At 32.9% G+C, this 18,452-nt stretch overlaps 1 protein-coding gene across 1 annotated transcript in view; it reads right to left on the bottom strand.

Moving 5' to 3' along the window:
* LOC134841705 (uncharacterized) overlaps window positions 1-17,280 on the bottom strand; it is a 64,013-nt gene extending 46,733 nt beyond the window's left edge. Inside the window, exon 1 of the mRNA XM_063857739.1 lies at window positions 16,875-17,280. Coding sequence (XP_063713809.1) covers window positions 16,875-17,107 — 233 coding nt within the window. The 5' untranslated portion in view covers window positions 17,108-17,280. The remainder of the gene's footprint in view (window positions 1-16,874) is intronic.
* Window positions 17,281-18,452: the final 1,172 nt, after the last annotated feature.

Raw genomic sequence — 18,452 nt, forward strand, 5'->3', positions numbered from 1 at the left:
AGGTTTTGGGTTTTATGTAGTAAAAATCACATTTTTTGACTATTAAGTAAAAAAATTTCTCTTATTCAAGTTTTTGGAGATTTAACCCTTCATAAACTTTTGTTGGGCTGTGTAAAAGGCTTCTTGTGATAAAATTTTCTTATCAATTAACAAATTAGTTTCAGCGTACTTTTTGATTATTTGAAAAAAACCAAATGACCCATTTTTGGGGTAGATTTTGGTTGAGAATTTCGGAGAAAAAGTTACACCATGATGAAGTTCTAAGCAACTTTTGTTCTCTTCACTTTTTGGCGAATATTAACCCAATTTGAGAAAAACGTGTTTGAAAACTCAAGTTTTGTTCGTTTTGTCTGGATAATTCAAATCAGCACTGTATAATCATCGGATAATCGACAATATCGCACTTTGAGTTTGGTCTGACAAAAAATTCAAGGTTGTTCGGCTTCATATTTGCATGCAAAAAAAGCGTCGAAAAACACTGATTGCTCATTTTAATGAATTCTGTCTGTCCGAACTTTTTGCGACTGAATATATTAAAGTTTTAAGCAAGCTTATTAAACATGTTCTAAATTTCTGAAATAACTTTGACCTTGAGACAGTGATATTTTGAAATTTTGAAAAGTGCATTTGAACAAAGCTAAATAATTTCAAGTCCACAACTTTGAAACAACATTTTGCATTCAACAACGATCTCCCTTGAAATTTTTTGAGCTAAAAAGATGATACACCGACAAAAAGTCAACGCAAAATTTCAAAAATTTATGTCGAATTAGTTTCAGCGTAAACTAACTTGAACAAAAAGTGAAGAAAATAAAATCTGCTCAGAATGTTACAAAAATTAGTATGATGCAAATTGTATTGCAATACTGGTTTTGCCCAGTTAATCAAAAGTTCCGCCAAACGACCTAGTTAAATGGAAATACTATTATATTAATGAAAGCTTTTTATGTAGCCTGCCAAAGTTTGTCAAGAACATAACCTAATAGGAGTATAAATAAAAAAAATTGATTGCATGCAAAAAAGCCATTTTTTTATATAAAATATTGTTTTTTAGTCTATAAAAATTTTTGAGCCCTTTGCGCAAGTTTTTTGAAGCTGTACTCTTTTTTTAAAATTTTTGTTGGGTTTCGTAAAAAGCGCACTTTAATAAGATTTTGTTGGTTCATGGGCTAGGTTATTTTGGAGTCATTCTTGATTGAGTGAAAAGAGGTAAAAATGATCTGTTTTTGAATAAACATTTGGGCCAGACTTTAGCAAAACGATTTGCATATATGAGCATTGCTAAAACTTAAGCAAGTTTTTTTTCAATCATTTTTTGTCCGAAGCATACCCTATTCGAACAAAAAATCCTTTTCATTTTCGGGTGCTATTCGGGTTGTCCGATTAAATCAAGTCAGCACTGTATTTACTGGTAGTTCTTGGCTGGCGTTTTGACTGGAGTTTTTCGGGCATAAATCTACAAAGTTTTGAGGAATGCGGAGTCAAAAAGATAAGTTCTTGGTGGAAACTTTTTAAAACATACAATGCTTGGTAACGCTGTAACTCTCAATTATTCACCTGGGGGTCTAGACAAATATCATTCGAACAGAAGCGTTTTAAGATTTCGACGGCTCAAAAGTTCGCAAGACGGCTGGTCTGAACACTACTCTAAGCTGAGTAGTGTTGATTACGACGACAAGCTGGGCCTGAAATGATGGATGCCACTATTGTGACGCCACGTCTCTAACCTCGACTAAAAATAATTTTGTTAAAAAGACCAGCTCATCTTGGGCAGCATTTCCAGAAAGTAATAATAAGTTTGCAAAATAACCATCTTTCAATTGATTTGTTCCGAATCACTAAATTTACTTTCTATAAACTGTAGTTTTGCAATCTAACAACGTTCAGCGTTTCACAAGTTTGTTTTTACAAATTGATTGTGAAGGTCGCCCAAAAATTCAATAGAAAAGAGAGACAAAAAAATGGAGTGCAAAATTTTATTCAAATTGGCAAATTGCTGTCTTTAAATCTTTTTTTTTCAGCCCAAATTTAGTGCAACTTTCTATATTCTTTAAAATCTGAAGTTTTATTGATCCCTATTTATTTACTAATAGTGAGTTGAAATTATTTAGAACAATCAAACCATTTGAAAGAGCAATTCATTTTTTTCAATTAACTAGTTTTTTAGACTGACAAAAAACTTGTCAAAATCGAAATTCAATGCAAAAGTAATAATTGGTAGATTGCTCTTTTTAATTGCTTCCTTTATCCCAGTTTCTATGCAAATTTCTATGAATATAAAAAATGGCAAAACATTAGAACTTACATAACTAACTAAAATAAACGAAACACTTAATGAGGTCATTTTTGCGAGCAGAAGCAAAGTTCCAAAAAAAGGGCAGATTGCTTTTGAGGTTTAATTCTGTCTGTTCAAGTTTCTCGCATCATTTTACAGCAAAAAACGGAGTTGAGAAAAATATTCACAAAGAGCAGTCCGCGAATTTTGAAACGCGAAGCTCCAGGTGACCTTGAGAAAACACATGTTTCGATAAAAACTCGCTGTGTATCACAAGTTTTTCACGATCAATCATTTTCTTTCAATCAATTTTGTCTGTCACATTCTTAAACTGATTCTGCTAGAAGTTTTTTTGCTTACAGCTGCTAGTTTTTCCGTTCAAAACTGATTGTTCACTCAAAAATCCGTTTGAAATTTTGGTTTCTGACATTGATATTGGGAAAGAACAAAAAAAGCAGTGCAGATGTCGCAGAAGATTATCAACTGTCCACCAAATGAGCATCAAATTGTGTTTCAACTTCAAATGTTGTAGTTGAAACGAAAGTGGAGTCGGATCAAAAAGTTGTAAAATTTTGTCGAATTAAGTTCTACGGGAACTTGCTTTAGATGCTCAAGGTGACTAACATTGCCAACACTAACTAACAATGCCAAGACTAGCTTTATTTTAAATACAAAACTTGTAGTTGAAATGAAGTTGGCGTGAAATTATTTTCAATGAAATTCAGTGTTCCACTAAGTTTGTTTTTCAGACTAAATTGATTGTGAAGCTCGCCCAAAAATCGAAAAAGAAAACAAAAGACGAAAAAAAATTATAGTGCAGATTTTGATTCCAATTGGCAAATTGCACACTTAAAACTTTTTTTTTCAGTCCAAGTTTAGTGCAATTTTCTATATTTTTAAAATTTGAAGTTTTTTAAATTCCAATTTAAAAACTATTAGTGAGTTGCAATTATTTAGAACAATCAAAACATTTGAAAGAGCAATTCATTTTTCTGAATTAACTAGTTTTTTAGACTGACAAAAAACTTGTCAAAACTTGTCAAAATTGTCTGACACATCGAAATTCGGTGCAAAAGTAATAATTGGTAGATTGCTCTTTTTAATTACTTCTTTTTTTCCAGTTTCGTTGCAAATCTCTATGATTATAAAAAAATGGCAGAACATTGGGACGTACATAACTAACTAAAATAAACGAAAAACTTAATGAGGTTATTTTTGCGAGCAGAAGCAAAGTTCCAAAAAAAGGGCAAATTGCTTTTGAGGTTTAATTCTGTCTGTTCCAGTTTCTCGCATCTTTTTAAAGCAAAAAACGGAGTTGAGAAAAATGTTCACAAAGAGCAGTCCGCAAAATATGAAACGCGAAGCTCCAGGTGACCTTGAGAAAATACATGTTTCGATAAAAATTCGCTGTGTATCACAAGTTTTTCACGATCAATAATTTATTTTCAATCAATTTTGTCTGTCACATTTCTAAATGGATTCTGCTAGAAGTTTTTTTGCTTACAGCTGCTAGTTTTGCCGTTCAAAACTAATTGTTCACTCAAAAGTCCTTTAGAAATTTTGTATTAGGACATTGATATTGAGAAAGGACAAAAAAAGCAGTGCAGATGTCGGAGAAGATTATCAACTGTCCGCCAAATGAGCATCAAATTATGTTTCAACTACAAATGCTGTAGTCGAAACGAAAGTGGAGTCGGATCAAAAAGTTGTAAAATTTTGTCGAATTAAATTCGACGGGAACTTGCTTTAGATGCTCAATGTGAGAACAATGTCAACGCTAATTATGTTTCAACTACAAAATTTGCAGTTGAAATGAAGATGTAGTCGGATCAAAATGTGTGCAATTTTGTCAAATTAAGGTCAACGATAAATTGCTTTAGATGCTCAAGGTGACTAACATTGCCAACAATAACTAACAATGCCAAGACTAGCTTTATTTTAAACACAAAACTTGTAGTCGAAATGGCGTTGGCGTGAAATTAATTCCAATGAATTTCAGCGTTCCACATAAAATTGTTTTTCAGACTAAATTGATTGTGAAGCTCGCCCGAAAAATCAAAAAAAAAATAAAGACAAAAAAATCTAGTGCAGACTTTGATTCAAATTGGCAAACTGCTCTCTTAAAGTCATTTTTTATTCAGTCAAGTTTGCTGCAGTTTTCTATATTTTTAGAGTTTGAAGTTTTAATAATCCCTATTTAATTACTATTAGTGTGTTCAAATTATTAAGAACAGTCAAAACCATTTGAAAGAGCAATACATTTTTTTGAATTAACTGGATTTTTAGACTGAAATTTTGGCTCAAAATTGTCTGACACATCGAAATTCCATGCAGAAGTAATAATTGGTTAATTGCTTTTTTTAATTGCTTCTTTTGTCAGACTTTCTTTGCAAATCTCCATGAATATAAAAAATGGCAAAACATTGGGTCTTACATAACTAACTAAAAAGAACGAGAAGCTTAATGAGGTTATTTTTGCGAGCAGACGCAAATTTCCAAAAAATAATTGGCAGATTGCTTTTTAAGCTTAATTCTGTCTATTCCAACTTCTCACATCTTTTTAAATCAAAAAACGGAATTGAGAAAAGTAATCACAAACAGCCGTCCGCAAAATTTGAAACGCGAAGTTACTGGTGGCCTTGAGAAAAAACAACTTTCGAAAAAAACTCGCTCTGTATCATAAGTTTTTCACGATCAATCATTTTTCTTTCAATCAATTTTGTCTATCACATTACTAAAATGAATCTGCTAGGAGTTTTTTTTGCTTACAACTGCTAGTTTTGACGTTCAAAACTAATTGTTCACTCAATTAAATACCTACAAGGTTTGTAATTTTGCAAGAAATTATAAAATTTCGAATTATCTAAAAAGCACCATGTTTTGATTGCTTTAGATGCACATTTTTACCAACAATGCCAACACTAGCTTCATTTAAACTACAGTGGTTGTAGTTGAAATGAAGTAGGAGTGAAACAAATGCGTTAAAATACTGTGGAAAAATTGTATTCGTACATTGATATTGGGACAGAACAAAAAAAGCAGCGTAAATGTCGCATTAGACTATCAACTGTCCGCCGAATGAGCATTAAATTATAATTCATTTACAAATGTTGTAGTTGAAAAGAAATTTGAGTACGATAAAAAGTGGTAAAATTTTGTCGAATGAAGTTCTACTGGAACTTGCCTCAGATGCTCAAGGTGACTAACAATGTCAACACTAATTATATTTCCACTACAACTGTTGTAGTTGAAATGAAATTGGAATCGGATCAAAATGTGGTAAAATTTTATCGAGTCAAGTTCGACAGGTACTTGCATTAGATGCTCAACGTGACTAACAATGCCAACACCAACTAACAATGCCAAAGCTAGCTTTATTTCAGCTACAAATGTTGTAGTTGAAATGCAGTTGGCGTAAAATAGACTGCGGCAGAATCCTGTCGAAGCTTTATATTCGGATATCGATATTGCCACGGAAGTTATTAGCAGTGCAGAATTCGCAGAAAATTATCAATTCTCTGTCGAATGAGATGCTCAAGGTGACCAACTATGTCAACAAAATTGTAGTTGAATGAAGTTGGAGTCGGTAACTAGCAATGCCAACAAGATGACCAATAATGCCAAAACTAACTATAGTTTTTGCATTATTGGTCGGATTATGATTTTAAAGTTCTACCAGAAAAAAGATTTCAAGTTCGAAATTTTTGTTTGCTCTACTTTTTCTTTTTGATTGCTATAAATTGCCAATTTTTGTTTGCCAACACTAACTAAATCTTTGGATGTACAAGATGAATAAAATTCCAAACACTAATTTTATAATTGATAGTTGAAGTGAAGTTAGAGTCAGAATGAAATGTGATAAAAGCCTGTCAAAACAAGGTCAAAAAGAAATGGTGACATGCTGAGCAGAATTCCACCTCATTTTTCTCGAAACGTGTACTTGGAGATAAACTTTGCGACATACAGAGATAAGAAGTTGATTGTAATTAATTTTACGGTACCTAAAAAGCACCGGTTTTTTGATGGCTTTAAATGCTTAAGGTGACCATCAACGTAACACTAACTATAGTGTTACATTGTTGGCCGGAATAAGATTTTCAAGTTTTGTCAGAATAAAGTTTTCAAGTTGGAGTTTTTTATCGCGTTATTATTTTTGATTGCTTTAGATTGCCAATAGTTGCTCGCTGACACTAACTATAGCTATGGATGCTCAAGGTGACTAACAATTCCAACAATAACTAAAAATGCCAACACTAGCTTTATTTCAACTACAAAAACTCTAGTTGAAATGTAGTTGGCGTGAAACAGACTGACGGATTAAGGTAACCAAACCAGCAATGTCAACATGGTGCCCAGCTTTGCCAAAACTAACTAAAGTTTTGGCATTGTTGGTCTGAAAATTATTTTCAAAATCTACCAGAATAAGGATTTTAAGTTCGAAATTTTGGATTGCCTGAGATTGCCGATTTTTGTTTGCTGACACTTCCTATAGATATCAACGCCTACACTAACTAAAAATGTCAATACAAACCTTAGATGCTCAAGATGACCAACAATGCAAACACTAAGTATCAGTGGTAGTTGAAATCAAGCTGGAGTCAGAATGAAATGTGGCAAAATCTTGTCAAAACATGGTCAAGATGAAACGGCGCTATGTTGAGACAGGATTTCACCTCTTTTTTTTAAATCGAAACTTGTTCTTGGGTATAAAACTTGCGACATACAGAAACGAGACGTTAAGTGTAATTAGTTTTACGTTACCTAAAAAGCACCGCTTTTTTGATGGCTTTAGATGCTCAAGAGGACTAACATTGCCTACACTAACTAACAATGACAACACTAACCTTTGTGGTAGCTGACATGAATTTGGATTTGTGATGAAATGCGGTAAAATCCCCTCGAGACAAGTTTGGCGTGGAACAGCGACCTATTGAGATAAGGTACTGTCTAATTTTAGCAAAATTTGTACTTTGGATAAAAATTGCGATATTTGGAGACTTGATTTTACGCGTAAATAATTTGAATTGTCGAAAAGCACGGGTGTCTGATTGCTTTAAATCTTCAGGAGTACCATCAATGTCAACAATTAATATAACTTTTCAAGATTAGGATTTTCAAGTTTTGTCTAAATAAGGTTTTCAAGTTGAAAAATTAAAACGCTTTTATAACTTTTGAGTGCTTCAGATTGCCAAATGTTGTTTGCCGGCACTAACTATAGTTTTAGATGCTTAAGATGACAAAAAATGCAAACTATAATTATGGGTGGTAGATAATAGGAAGTTTTAGCCGGAATAAAATGCGGTAAAATCCTGTCAAGACAAGTTCGACGTAAAACAGTGACCCTTTGAGACAAGCTTTTACCTAATTTTTATCGAAACTTGTGTTTGGATATAAATATTGTGAAATATAGAGACAGGATTTTAAGTTTAAATCATTTGTTCTAAATAATCTAAGAAGCACTAGTTTTTGATTGCTTAAGTTGCTCAAGGTGACCATCATTACCAACAATAATCGTACGATTTTCGAGAAAAAGATTATCAAGTTTTGTCATAATAAGATTTTAAACTTGGTAAAATTGAATGGTTAGATAAACTTTTATTGCTCCAGATTGCCAAATTTTGTTTGCAAACACTTACTGTAGCTGTAAATGCTCAAGAAACCAACAGGGCCAACACTAAGTTTATGTGGTTGTTCAAATGAAGTTGAAAAGGAAAAAAGTGTGGTTAAACTTTTCGAATTCAGGTCGACAGGAAATTGCTTTAGATTCTTAAGATGACCAACAATGCATACACTAACTAACAATGCCAACACTAACTTTATTTCAACTACAAAAATTATAGTTGAAATGAACTTGGAGTCGGACTTAATTGCGTTAAAATCAATCCGGGCGAGAAAAGGTCGACGTGAAATGGCGATCTGTCGAGACAAGTAACTTTTATCGAAACCTGTAATTGGATATAATTTTGCCACATAAAGAGACATGATTCAAAGTGTAAGTAACTTTGAATTATCTTAAAAGCAACTTTTTTTTGCTTTAGAAGCTGAAAATGACCATCAAAGCAACACTATTTATAGTGTTACATTGTTGGTCGGAATAGGAGTTTCAAGTTTTGTCAGAATAAGGTTCTCAGGTTGGAGTTTTACTTCGCGTTAAAAAAGTTTGATTGCTTTAGATTGCCAAGTTTTGTTTGCCGACACTGCTTTTAGCTATAGTTGCTCAAGATGACCAACAGGAGAAACACTAATAAAAACTTTTAGTTGAATTGAAGATGGAGTCGGAATGAAATGTGGTAAGATCCTGTCAAAACAAGTTCAAAGTGAAACAGCGACATGCTGAGACAGGATTTCACCTCATTTTTATCGAAACTTGTACTTGGATATATTTATTGCGACATGTAGAGACATGATGTTAAGATTTATCAATTTTGAGTTATATAAAAAGCACCGTTTTCATAGCTTTAGATGCTGGAGATGACCAGAAGTCCCATCACTATCTATAAGCGGTAGTTGAAGTGAATTTGGAGTCAGAATGAAATGTGGTAAAATCCTGTCAAAACAAGGTCAAAGTGAAACGGCGACATGCTGAGACAGGATTTCACCTCATTTTTTAGCAAAATTTAACTTGGGTATAAATGTTGCGACATGCAGACAATTGAATTCAAGTGTAATGAGTTTTGAGTTATGTAAAAAGCACCGAGTTTTGATAGCTTTAGATGCTCAAAAAGACCGACAATGCCAACACGATTTATGAAGGGTTATTGAAATGAAGTTGGAGTCGAGATGAAATGTGACAAATTCCTGTCAAAACAAGGTCAAAGTGAAACTGTGGCATGTTGAGACAGGATTTTACCTCGTATTTTTTTCAACTTGTATTTGGATATGGGTACTGCGACATCTAAAGACATGATTTTAAGTGTAATTAATTAAGTGTAATTAAATAACACTGGTTTTTGATTGCTTTAGATGATCAAAATGACCATCAATGCTAACACTAACAGTACAATTTTCAAGAATAGGATTATCAAGTTCTGTCAGAATGAGATTTTCAACTTGGAAAAATTGATTGCTTTGATAAATTTTGGTTGCTCTGAATTGCCAAATTTTGTTTACAAACACTAACTATAGCTTTAGATGCTCAAGATGACCAACGATGCCAATACTAACTTTAAGTAGTAGTTGAAATGAAGTTGAAACGGGGTTAAATGTGTTAGAATGTTGCCGAGTGAAGGTCGACTGGAGTTTGCTTTAGATGCTCAATATCAAAACTAACTTGCCAACACTAACTTCATTTCATTTACAAAAGTTATAGTTGGAATGAATTTGGAGTCGAAATTAATTGCGTTATAATCAATCCTGTCGAGACAAGGTCGACATTAATTGGCGACCTGTCGAGAAAAGCTTTTACCTAATTTTTATCGATTTCTGTACTTGGATACAGTTTTGCGACATGTAGAAACATGATTTAAAGCGTAAGTAACTTTGAGTTATCAAAAAAGAAACTGTTTTAAATTGGTTTAGATGCTCAAGGTGACCATCAATACAACACTAACTATAGTAATACATTGTTGGTCGGAATAGGATTTTCAAGTTTTTTCAGATTAAGATTCTGAGGTTGCAGTTTTTAACCGCGTTAATATTTTTTGATTGCTTTGGGTCACCAAACTTTGTGTGCCGACACTGTTTATAGCTATAGATGCTCAAGATCACCAACAATGCAAACACTAAGTATAAGTGGTAGTTGAAATGAAGTTGGAGTCTGAATGAAATGTGGTAAAGTCCTGTCAAGACAATGTCAAAGTGAAACGGTGTCATGTGGAGACAAGATTCCACCAAACTTTTACCGAAACTTGGACATGGGTATGAATGTTGCGACATGCAGAGAAATGAAGTTAAGTGTAATTAATTTCAATTTATCTTAAAAAAACAACGGGTTTTGATAGCTTTAGTTGCTCAATGTGACCGACAATGCCAACTCTAATTATAAATGGTAATAGAAATGAAGTTAGAGCTGGAATAAAATTCGGTAAAATCCTGTCGAGACCAGGTCGAGGGGAAACGGAGACTTGTTGAGACATGATTTTATCTCAATTTTTTTGAGACAAGATTTTATCTCAACTTGTAATTGGATATAGATTTTTTAATCAGAAACGTGTACTTTGATATTTCAATCGGCATATTCAAATGAAATTAGAGTCGGAATAAAGTGCGGTAAAATTCTGTGGAGACTTGGAAACTTGTACTTGGATATAGATATTACGACAGAACATGAAATCAGCGCAGATGTCGCAGAAGATTATCAATCCTCTGCTAAATGACAAAAACCTTTGTTTGCTCATTTAATTTAATTTCATTCACACAACCGTGCAGTTCTCGAGATTCTATCTCATCTGCAAATGTTCGCTAACTTCTCAGAAAAACAAACTAAAAAACGTAATTTATAATTTTATAGTTTCAGACGAAACGTATGTTTAAAGGGCGTCTGAAAACTCAAACTTGCACTCATCTTTTTTCAATTGGCAGATTGTTATTTCTCACAAACTCTGCCTGTTCAAACTTTTACTCCACTCGGTAGATTTGATTGTCTTTCATTTTCATCTACAAACTCAAAACAAGAGAATTTTGGGAAACATTCTAAGTTTTCGAAAAAAGTTAATGACAAACTGTTAGCAATTTTGGTGATGTTGATCATCTTCATCGGTCAAAAAACAATGCTTTCTGTGACCATTAAAAAACTTTGTACCGGTTTCTCCTCTGCTGACATGAGTAAACCGAAACCAAATTGAGCAAATCTAGGTTGATTAGCTACGTTTGGATTATTGATTAAGTAAAACTGTCAACATTTTGATCCAACTAAAATTCTGATTTTTACGCTGAAACTCATTCGAAATAGTTCTTTTTTGACACCGTGGCTTTTTCGACAGCTCAAATAAATTGAAACTTCGGTTGCAGTTTTGTACGGTTCCATGGTATTTATTCCAATCTACTTTTCGACTTTCTTCCCTATGATATTCTACCTTATGATATTCTACCCTATCTTCTGATGGTGATATTCTAATCTACCATATATTCCAATCAACCTGATGCCAATCTAGCATTTAAAAGAGTACCTCTAAGGACAAGGAGACAAGAAGTGGTAGCTCAGAAGACTTCCATGTGCACTAATTACGTTTAATCAACAATAACCTTTATCATGAAACCATTTTGAAGTATCGAAACGTGAAATAGCAATCATTGCAAAGTCATTGCAATGAAAACAAAAAGGTACAATTGGAAAAAGAACAAAAATATGAGTTTTGTTCTTCGAAAGGTTGATTTTAAACTCTGATAATATATTTTTTTCTATAATGAGCTCCAAGCCTTTCAGTTTTTTTTTAATTTGAAGAGGAAGTCACAACGGAACCTGCAGAGAGTTACTACCAAAGTTTTCATGAACAAATACCATAACGAAACATGAACTGAAGTTTTAATGAAAAAATACGGTGAGGGTGAGGGTACAATCACATGAACTTCGTTCACAATGCAGAACTGCTATGTAACAGTAAAAATAAGACTTTTTGAGTCCGAACTCAATTTTTTTAGACATAAATGCTGTGATTAGTCGTGGGGTAATTTTGCCCTGGGATCGATAGAGGAAGGGGATTGGGCACAGGCTGTTTTCCAATGGAGATCATCGAGTATAGGCGAATAGTTGCCTCCGTAGTGATCATATGTTTTAAATTATGGCAATTATCTCAGATTGCGGCAGTGATCTCTGCGTTTATCAAAAGATCTAATGCAAATGTTTACCCTCAAATAGCCCAAATTATTGGCTATAACGCACCAGCTCACGTGCACAGTGAAGATTTTCTGTCTCTTTGCTTTCACCAAAAGAAAAACACACAAGTAAGGTATTTATAATTAGTAGCAAAACGTTCGGACAGACAAAAATAATTAAAAAGAGCAAATTACCTGTTTCAGAAATTTTAATTTCCATTGCAAAAGCTAATTTTTCAGACAGAACGTGTGTCTCTTTGTCATCTAAAAATTCAAATTTGCATGCAAATTTTGCTCAAAACTGGCAGATTACTCTTTTTAATTATTTCTGTTTCTCCGAAATTTTTGCAACTCTCTATAACTTTAAACTAACTTAACGGCAACTGTTTGAAATAATTGTGACCTTCAAGTCGAAGCTAAATAGAAACAAGATTGCTCGTATCAGGCTGAATGTTCGGACTGCCTTTGAAGGTCTATGGCGCAGCAATAACATGAAAAATTGAATGTTAAAAAATGAAATGATCTTTTTTTTTAATTTTGAGATTTTTTGTGAAAATTATTCCCCCACACGCCATATAAAGTACAAAGTGATAAATTTTGCTCCTAGTAACAAATCATTCAGGGCATATAAGCTTCCTTCAACCAGTTTGGAACGTTTTCTAAGACGGATAAACCTCCGCTAATGCGTTAATAGCGTAATATATAACGTCCCGCATTGGAGTTTCATGAAGTAAAATCGATTATAATTAAATTTCCTTGTCAGTGTCCACAAAAGTGAAAACAAATCGATTATAATCAAATAAAAATGGATTATAGTATTACTGTTTTTCGAGGCAACAAAATCCTTTTTTCATCCATTATAATCGATTTATTTTCACTTTTGTGGTCACTGACCATGAAACTAAATTATAATCGATTTTTTTTCACTTACTGAGATGCGAGAGGGGGCGGAGATCTTAACGGAATCTTTTTGCAATTTAAGTTTAGGTTTTGAAATGGATTAGGCCGTACACTCGCTTTGCAAAGTTTCCGCATCATTCAGTTGATGAATGCTGAATTTCTCGCTAAATTTTGCACAACACGCATTTTGCCATTTTAATGTGATTTCCTACTTATTATAAAATCCATTAAAATGGACTCGAAATGAATTACAATGCATTTTAATTTGGCGAGAAAAAATGGATTTGAATCCATTTTTAGTCCAATTTCGTTTTCTGAACGTAACATGGGAATCGATGGTATTTACAACTTTTAAGACCACGAAAATCCATTATAGTCGTTTTTTTTCACTTTTCTTAAATGCGGGGTGCGTTAATATCCCCATATTAACCAAAATGGCAAACTATAAACCCCCATAAATTGACAAACAAATATCACATGTAAATTCTTTTCAAATTTAAGCTCCGGGCAACAATACTTTTTGGATGATATTCAAAAGTTTTGTCAAAAATGGCTAGTTAAAAAGTCGAACTTTGTCTGAAGAAAAAAAACCACCCCGAGCACAAATATTCTGTTACTTTCGATGCAAAAGTTGGAACAACCGTTTTTTTTTAATTTTTGAAGTTTTGCTTAGTTGCTTAGTTGCAAAAAGTTTCGACAGACAAAAATAGTTTAAATGTTCAAATGATCTTGTTCAAACAACTTTCGCGTGCAAGAGCTAACTTTTCAGACCAAAATTATGTTTCAATTTCATCTAAAATTTCAAATTTGCATCCAAAAATTGCACAAAAATTTAGTTGATTGCTCTTTTTATTTATTTTCGTCTGTCCACACTTTTTGCAAATCGGTATACATATATTTTTTTAAATTACCTGTCAAGTTGATGCTGAATCAAAGTCATTTTAAAGTTAAGGGCTTGAAATTCTTCCGAAAAACTGTCCTCTGAAAAAGCGCAACCATTTTGTTTTGCCTCTATATCAATTCAAATGGAAAATTCGTTTGCATATTCAACTCCATTTTTCTTGGTCTCAAGGTCCAAATTGTGAAATAAAATTAATAAAATTATAAAATTAAAACGTCGTCCAAAAAATTCTTAAAAACTATAAAACTAAAGTGTTTCAGTTTACATGATCCAAGTTGAATTACTAGGGAATTGCAAAGATCCACAAAATTATTAAATCTGTATTCAAAAACTATTCAGGAAACTGAAAATGTCCATCATGTCAAAATATTTTGAAACCCGGAATTGTACCGTTACGGATTTAAAATTGTACCGTACTTTCAGAAAACAAAACATTTTAATTTTACCGCCAATCAAATATGAAAGAATAAGGTAAGTGACAAATAAGCATTCAGTAAGCACGCATATAGGAAGAAATCGAAACTTGTTTGAATTAATCGTATGTATCAATTGTTTTTGAAGTTTTATTGAAATCATATGAATCAGGATTTTTCCAATTTTTTTTTTACAAAATCAGAAGCATCATCACTGAAATTTATATTGTATGTCAAAAGTGCTTATTAAAACAAAGTCAGCCGCCCGTGTAAGAGATTAATTCTTGCATTGGAGCACCTACCTCTCCTCAGTCTATGATTTAATAGAAGTTCTCGCTCCAATCTTGATAACTTTGCTGTATTTTGCTCATTCTTAATTTCAGTGGTAGGATCAACCATTAAGTACTTGATTATTGTTCTTACTACTGATTTTTAAAAAGCAACTTTGTTTTCGGGTGTATTCTGGTTTCTACTAAATTTTGTTTCTTCGCAAAATCAGGTAACACAAATAAATATGAGATTGGTGAATGTTTTCTTTTACAAAAGCTTTTTGACTCGTGAATCAAGCTACGTTCGGAATTTTTCTCTCAGTGACAAGAAAAACCAATTCTATAATTTAAGTCAGCAAAGATGGTGTTTGAAAGTTTTTGTATATTTTTGTAAATTTCAAAATAGTGTCTGCAAAAACATTTAGAGCTATTGTTTGAACTTATTATTTGAACTGTTTTTTTTCTGTTTTTCTACTCATTTATCGAAAAAATGAAACTGATAATGAATATGCATAAAATTATTATTACTATAGAATATGCTTGTGTATTACTCATTAAAAAATTGGTGACAAAACAACACAATTTTGAAAAAAAAAACTGTTTCAGTTTTTTCTTTTTGTTGTTGGAATTTTCTGTGCTACTTGTGGTTCCGTCTTTTAAAAAAACTCAACAAACTCTTCTGCTCGGGTGCTGTTTTCTTTCCAGACAAATTTCGACTTACCAATTAGTCATTTTCAACTGAAGTTTTCCACATCATTCAAAAAATATTGTTGTCCTGAGCTCAAATAAGAAAAGTTTTTTTACCTGTGATAAATTTTCGTAAACTGATGGGGTTTAAGGATTGCTAATTTGGCCAATTTGGGAAATATAACGCACAAAGTACAGTGCTGATTTAAATTAACCGGACAAAACGGACAAAGTTTGAAATTTTGATACGCATTTTTCTCAAATTGGGTTAAGATTAGACAAACAAAAAATGAGGACTATCAAAATTGCTCAAATTTTTATTAGAATTAATATGTTGCACTTTTTTCTACGAATTTTCTTACCAAAATTATACCCTAAAATTGGCTTTTTCAATTAATCAAGAGGTACGCTGAAACAAGTTTTTTAATTGATGAGAAATTTATATCACAAATAGTCTCTTACACAGCCCAACAAAGTTCTAGAAATTCTAAATCTCCAAAAGCCTGTATCAAAGAAAATATTTTGCTTGATAGTCAATAAATCTGATTTTTAGTATAAAAAACTCAAAATCTTTACGTAAAAACAAAATTCGCAAATTTTTGTAAATTTATGGGGATAAGGATTGCCAATGTGGCCAATTTGGGAAATATAACGCGCGATATACACTGCTGATTCAAATTAACCGGACAAAACGGACAAAACATGAAATTTCAAACGCTTTTTTTTCAAATTGGTTTAAGATTAGACAGACAAAAAAAGTAAGAGCATCAAAGTTGCTCAAATTTTCATTAAAATTAATATGGTGCATTTTTTTCTCAGAAATTCTCAAGCAAAATTTTACCCTAAAAATGGGTCATTTTGGATTTTTTAATTAATCAAGAGTTATGCTGAAACAACTTTGTTAATTGATGAGAAAGTTCTATCACAAATAGCCTCTTACACAGCCCAACAAAGTTCTAGAAATTTTAAATCTCCATAAGCCTGTATAAGAGAAAATAATTTTGCTTGATAGTCAATAAATGTGATTTTTAGTATATAAAACCTAAGACCTTTGCGTAAAAACAAATTTTAAACAATTTGCGTAAATTTTTGGAGATTTAAACCTTACATAATTTTGTTGAGTTGTATAAGCAGGGACCAAAGAGCCCAAAATTTGGCCCACTTTGACATTGAATGGAGTGAATGAGCACAATTTTTAAAAAATGGGCTTAAAATTGGATTCTATGTAAGCGTTAGTTATGAATTTTCTCTAGCAGCAAATGAATGTTTTTTTCAACAGATTTTGCAGAACTAAGTGATATTTGTCTTGTCAAGGTTAACAGAGCCAAACAATTTTGCAGGTTGTGCAGGTTGCTTGTGCAGGTTGCAGCAATTTCCCAAAATTTTGCTGGGCATTTCCCAAATTTCGATGAAATCGCGCGACTTATTATAAAACTCAAAAACAAAAAAAAACGCACTTTTCAATGAAATGGCTAGCCTTTGTTTTCAGATATGTTGTTTGATTCCATCATTATAGTTGTTTTTGAATGATTTTTGAATTTTAAAGGAATTTGGTGCAAAATTTATGAACTGCAAGGAATGCCAAGGAATGCAATTCAATTCGCTAAAAAACATCCAAACTTGATGGGATATGCGTGTAGAACTGGCGTTTTTGTTTATTTTTAAACCAAATTTACCTGTGAGTTCTGCATGCTATTTCGAGTCTGCCAATGTCGTAGGAGAGCCAGAACACCAGTGACTCCCAGTCGCTTGACGCCCAGGAGATAGATAAGGGGAATGGCTGGGAACATAGGGCCACTGGCCATAAAACGCACCACTGCGTCACCAAACTCACAACCAGGGTGAACTGGGCGACAAACTTGAAAACCTGTTGTGATCTTTGAAGAGCAGGACTTCTCAGTTTCACCATTTTATGATAAAAGGTTGTTTTATAATATAAAAACTTTTACTATATTTATCACCAGTACATCAAAAACAAAGGTATTAAATAAATAGCAAGAACCTTGGCTGCAAACCGTTTCGTCTTGGCTTGTGAAATCGAAATATTCAAATGAGCGAGGAGATCACATCGTTTGTTTTCAACCAATCGCACGATAAACAAACCATTGCAAGGCTATATATGTTTACTCGACAGTGACTTTTATCAAGAAAATCAGATCAAAGTATCAAAACGAGAAATAAGTCATTGCAATTGAAAAAGAAAGAAGGTATGAATGTTGCTCGGAAAATTATTGATTTTAAACTCGGTGAAAATTTTTTCAAAAATAAGCTCGAAGCTTTTCAATTATATTTGTTTTATTTGGAGACGACGCCACTAGGGACCATGCGGAGGCAATGTGAGGTTCATTTAGAAAAATTGAAGGATCCTACTATCACCGCTTTTATAAATACCGAAAATCCCTCCTCAAGGATTCGACCCCCTGACTCGTCCCACCTTTGGTACTATTTTAGGACTTTGACTTTTGACTGACTGAATCTAAAATTTTGGCGCCAATATTACTATTTTTTAGGGGGGAGCGCGCGCCAAAAAATACGACGTTTTGGTCAAATTTGTTCAAACTTTGCCTAAAAAATAAAAATACTTATATTTTTTGGCTTTTTTTCAAAAGTTTGCCTGCGGCGCAAAAAATATGGCCAAAACAGGGCCTTTTTATATCTATGAGAGAGCTTGGAAAATCATTTTGGTCGACTTGAAAATAATAAAAAAACTTTCAAATTTTTTGAAATCCGCCCCTCTTACTCAGGAAAACCTGGATGCAGGTACTGACGATATATTTCTTTTTTTAAAACTTTTCGAACTTCTATTTCAGGTTTACATTTGATATTTTCCAAATCGTGTTGTTTTGAGCCGTTTCTATTTTCATATTTTTTTGCCTACACTTTCGTTTCTAAATTTCTTTTTACTGTTTCTCAATTTTTTCGCATTTCTGTTTTGGTCAGTTTTCCATTTATAGGAATCTTCTCCCAGCTATGTGGTGTTCTGTTAGTTGGCAAGCTTCGACGTATTCTGAACGTAATCAGTTGGGCCAAATGAGCTGCAGAGCAACAATTTGTTCTCCTTTGGGACAAAACAAATCACTGTTCACCATGAACTATAAGTTTCCGTGGCTAGTAGCGTTTGAATCAGATATTCAGTCGCCAACCTGTAGAATTTTTTTATTATTTTCATTAAATTGTCGATATGATGATGATGATGATGATGATGATGATGATGATGATGATGATGATGATGATGATGATGATGATGATGATGA

Source organism: Symsagittifera roscoffensis, chromosome 3 (assembly GCF_963678635.1).
Source record: "Symsagittifera roscoffensis chromosome 3, txSymRosc1.1, whole genome shotgun sequence".
Taxonomy (NCBI): Eukaryota; Metazoa; Xenacoelomorpha; order Acoela; family Convolutidae; genus Symsagittifera; species Symsagittifera roscoffensis.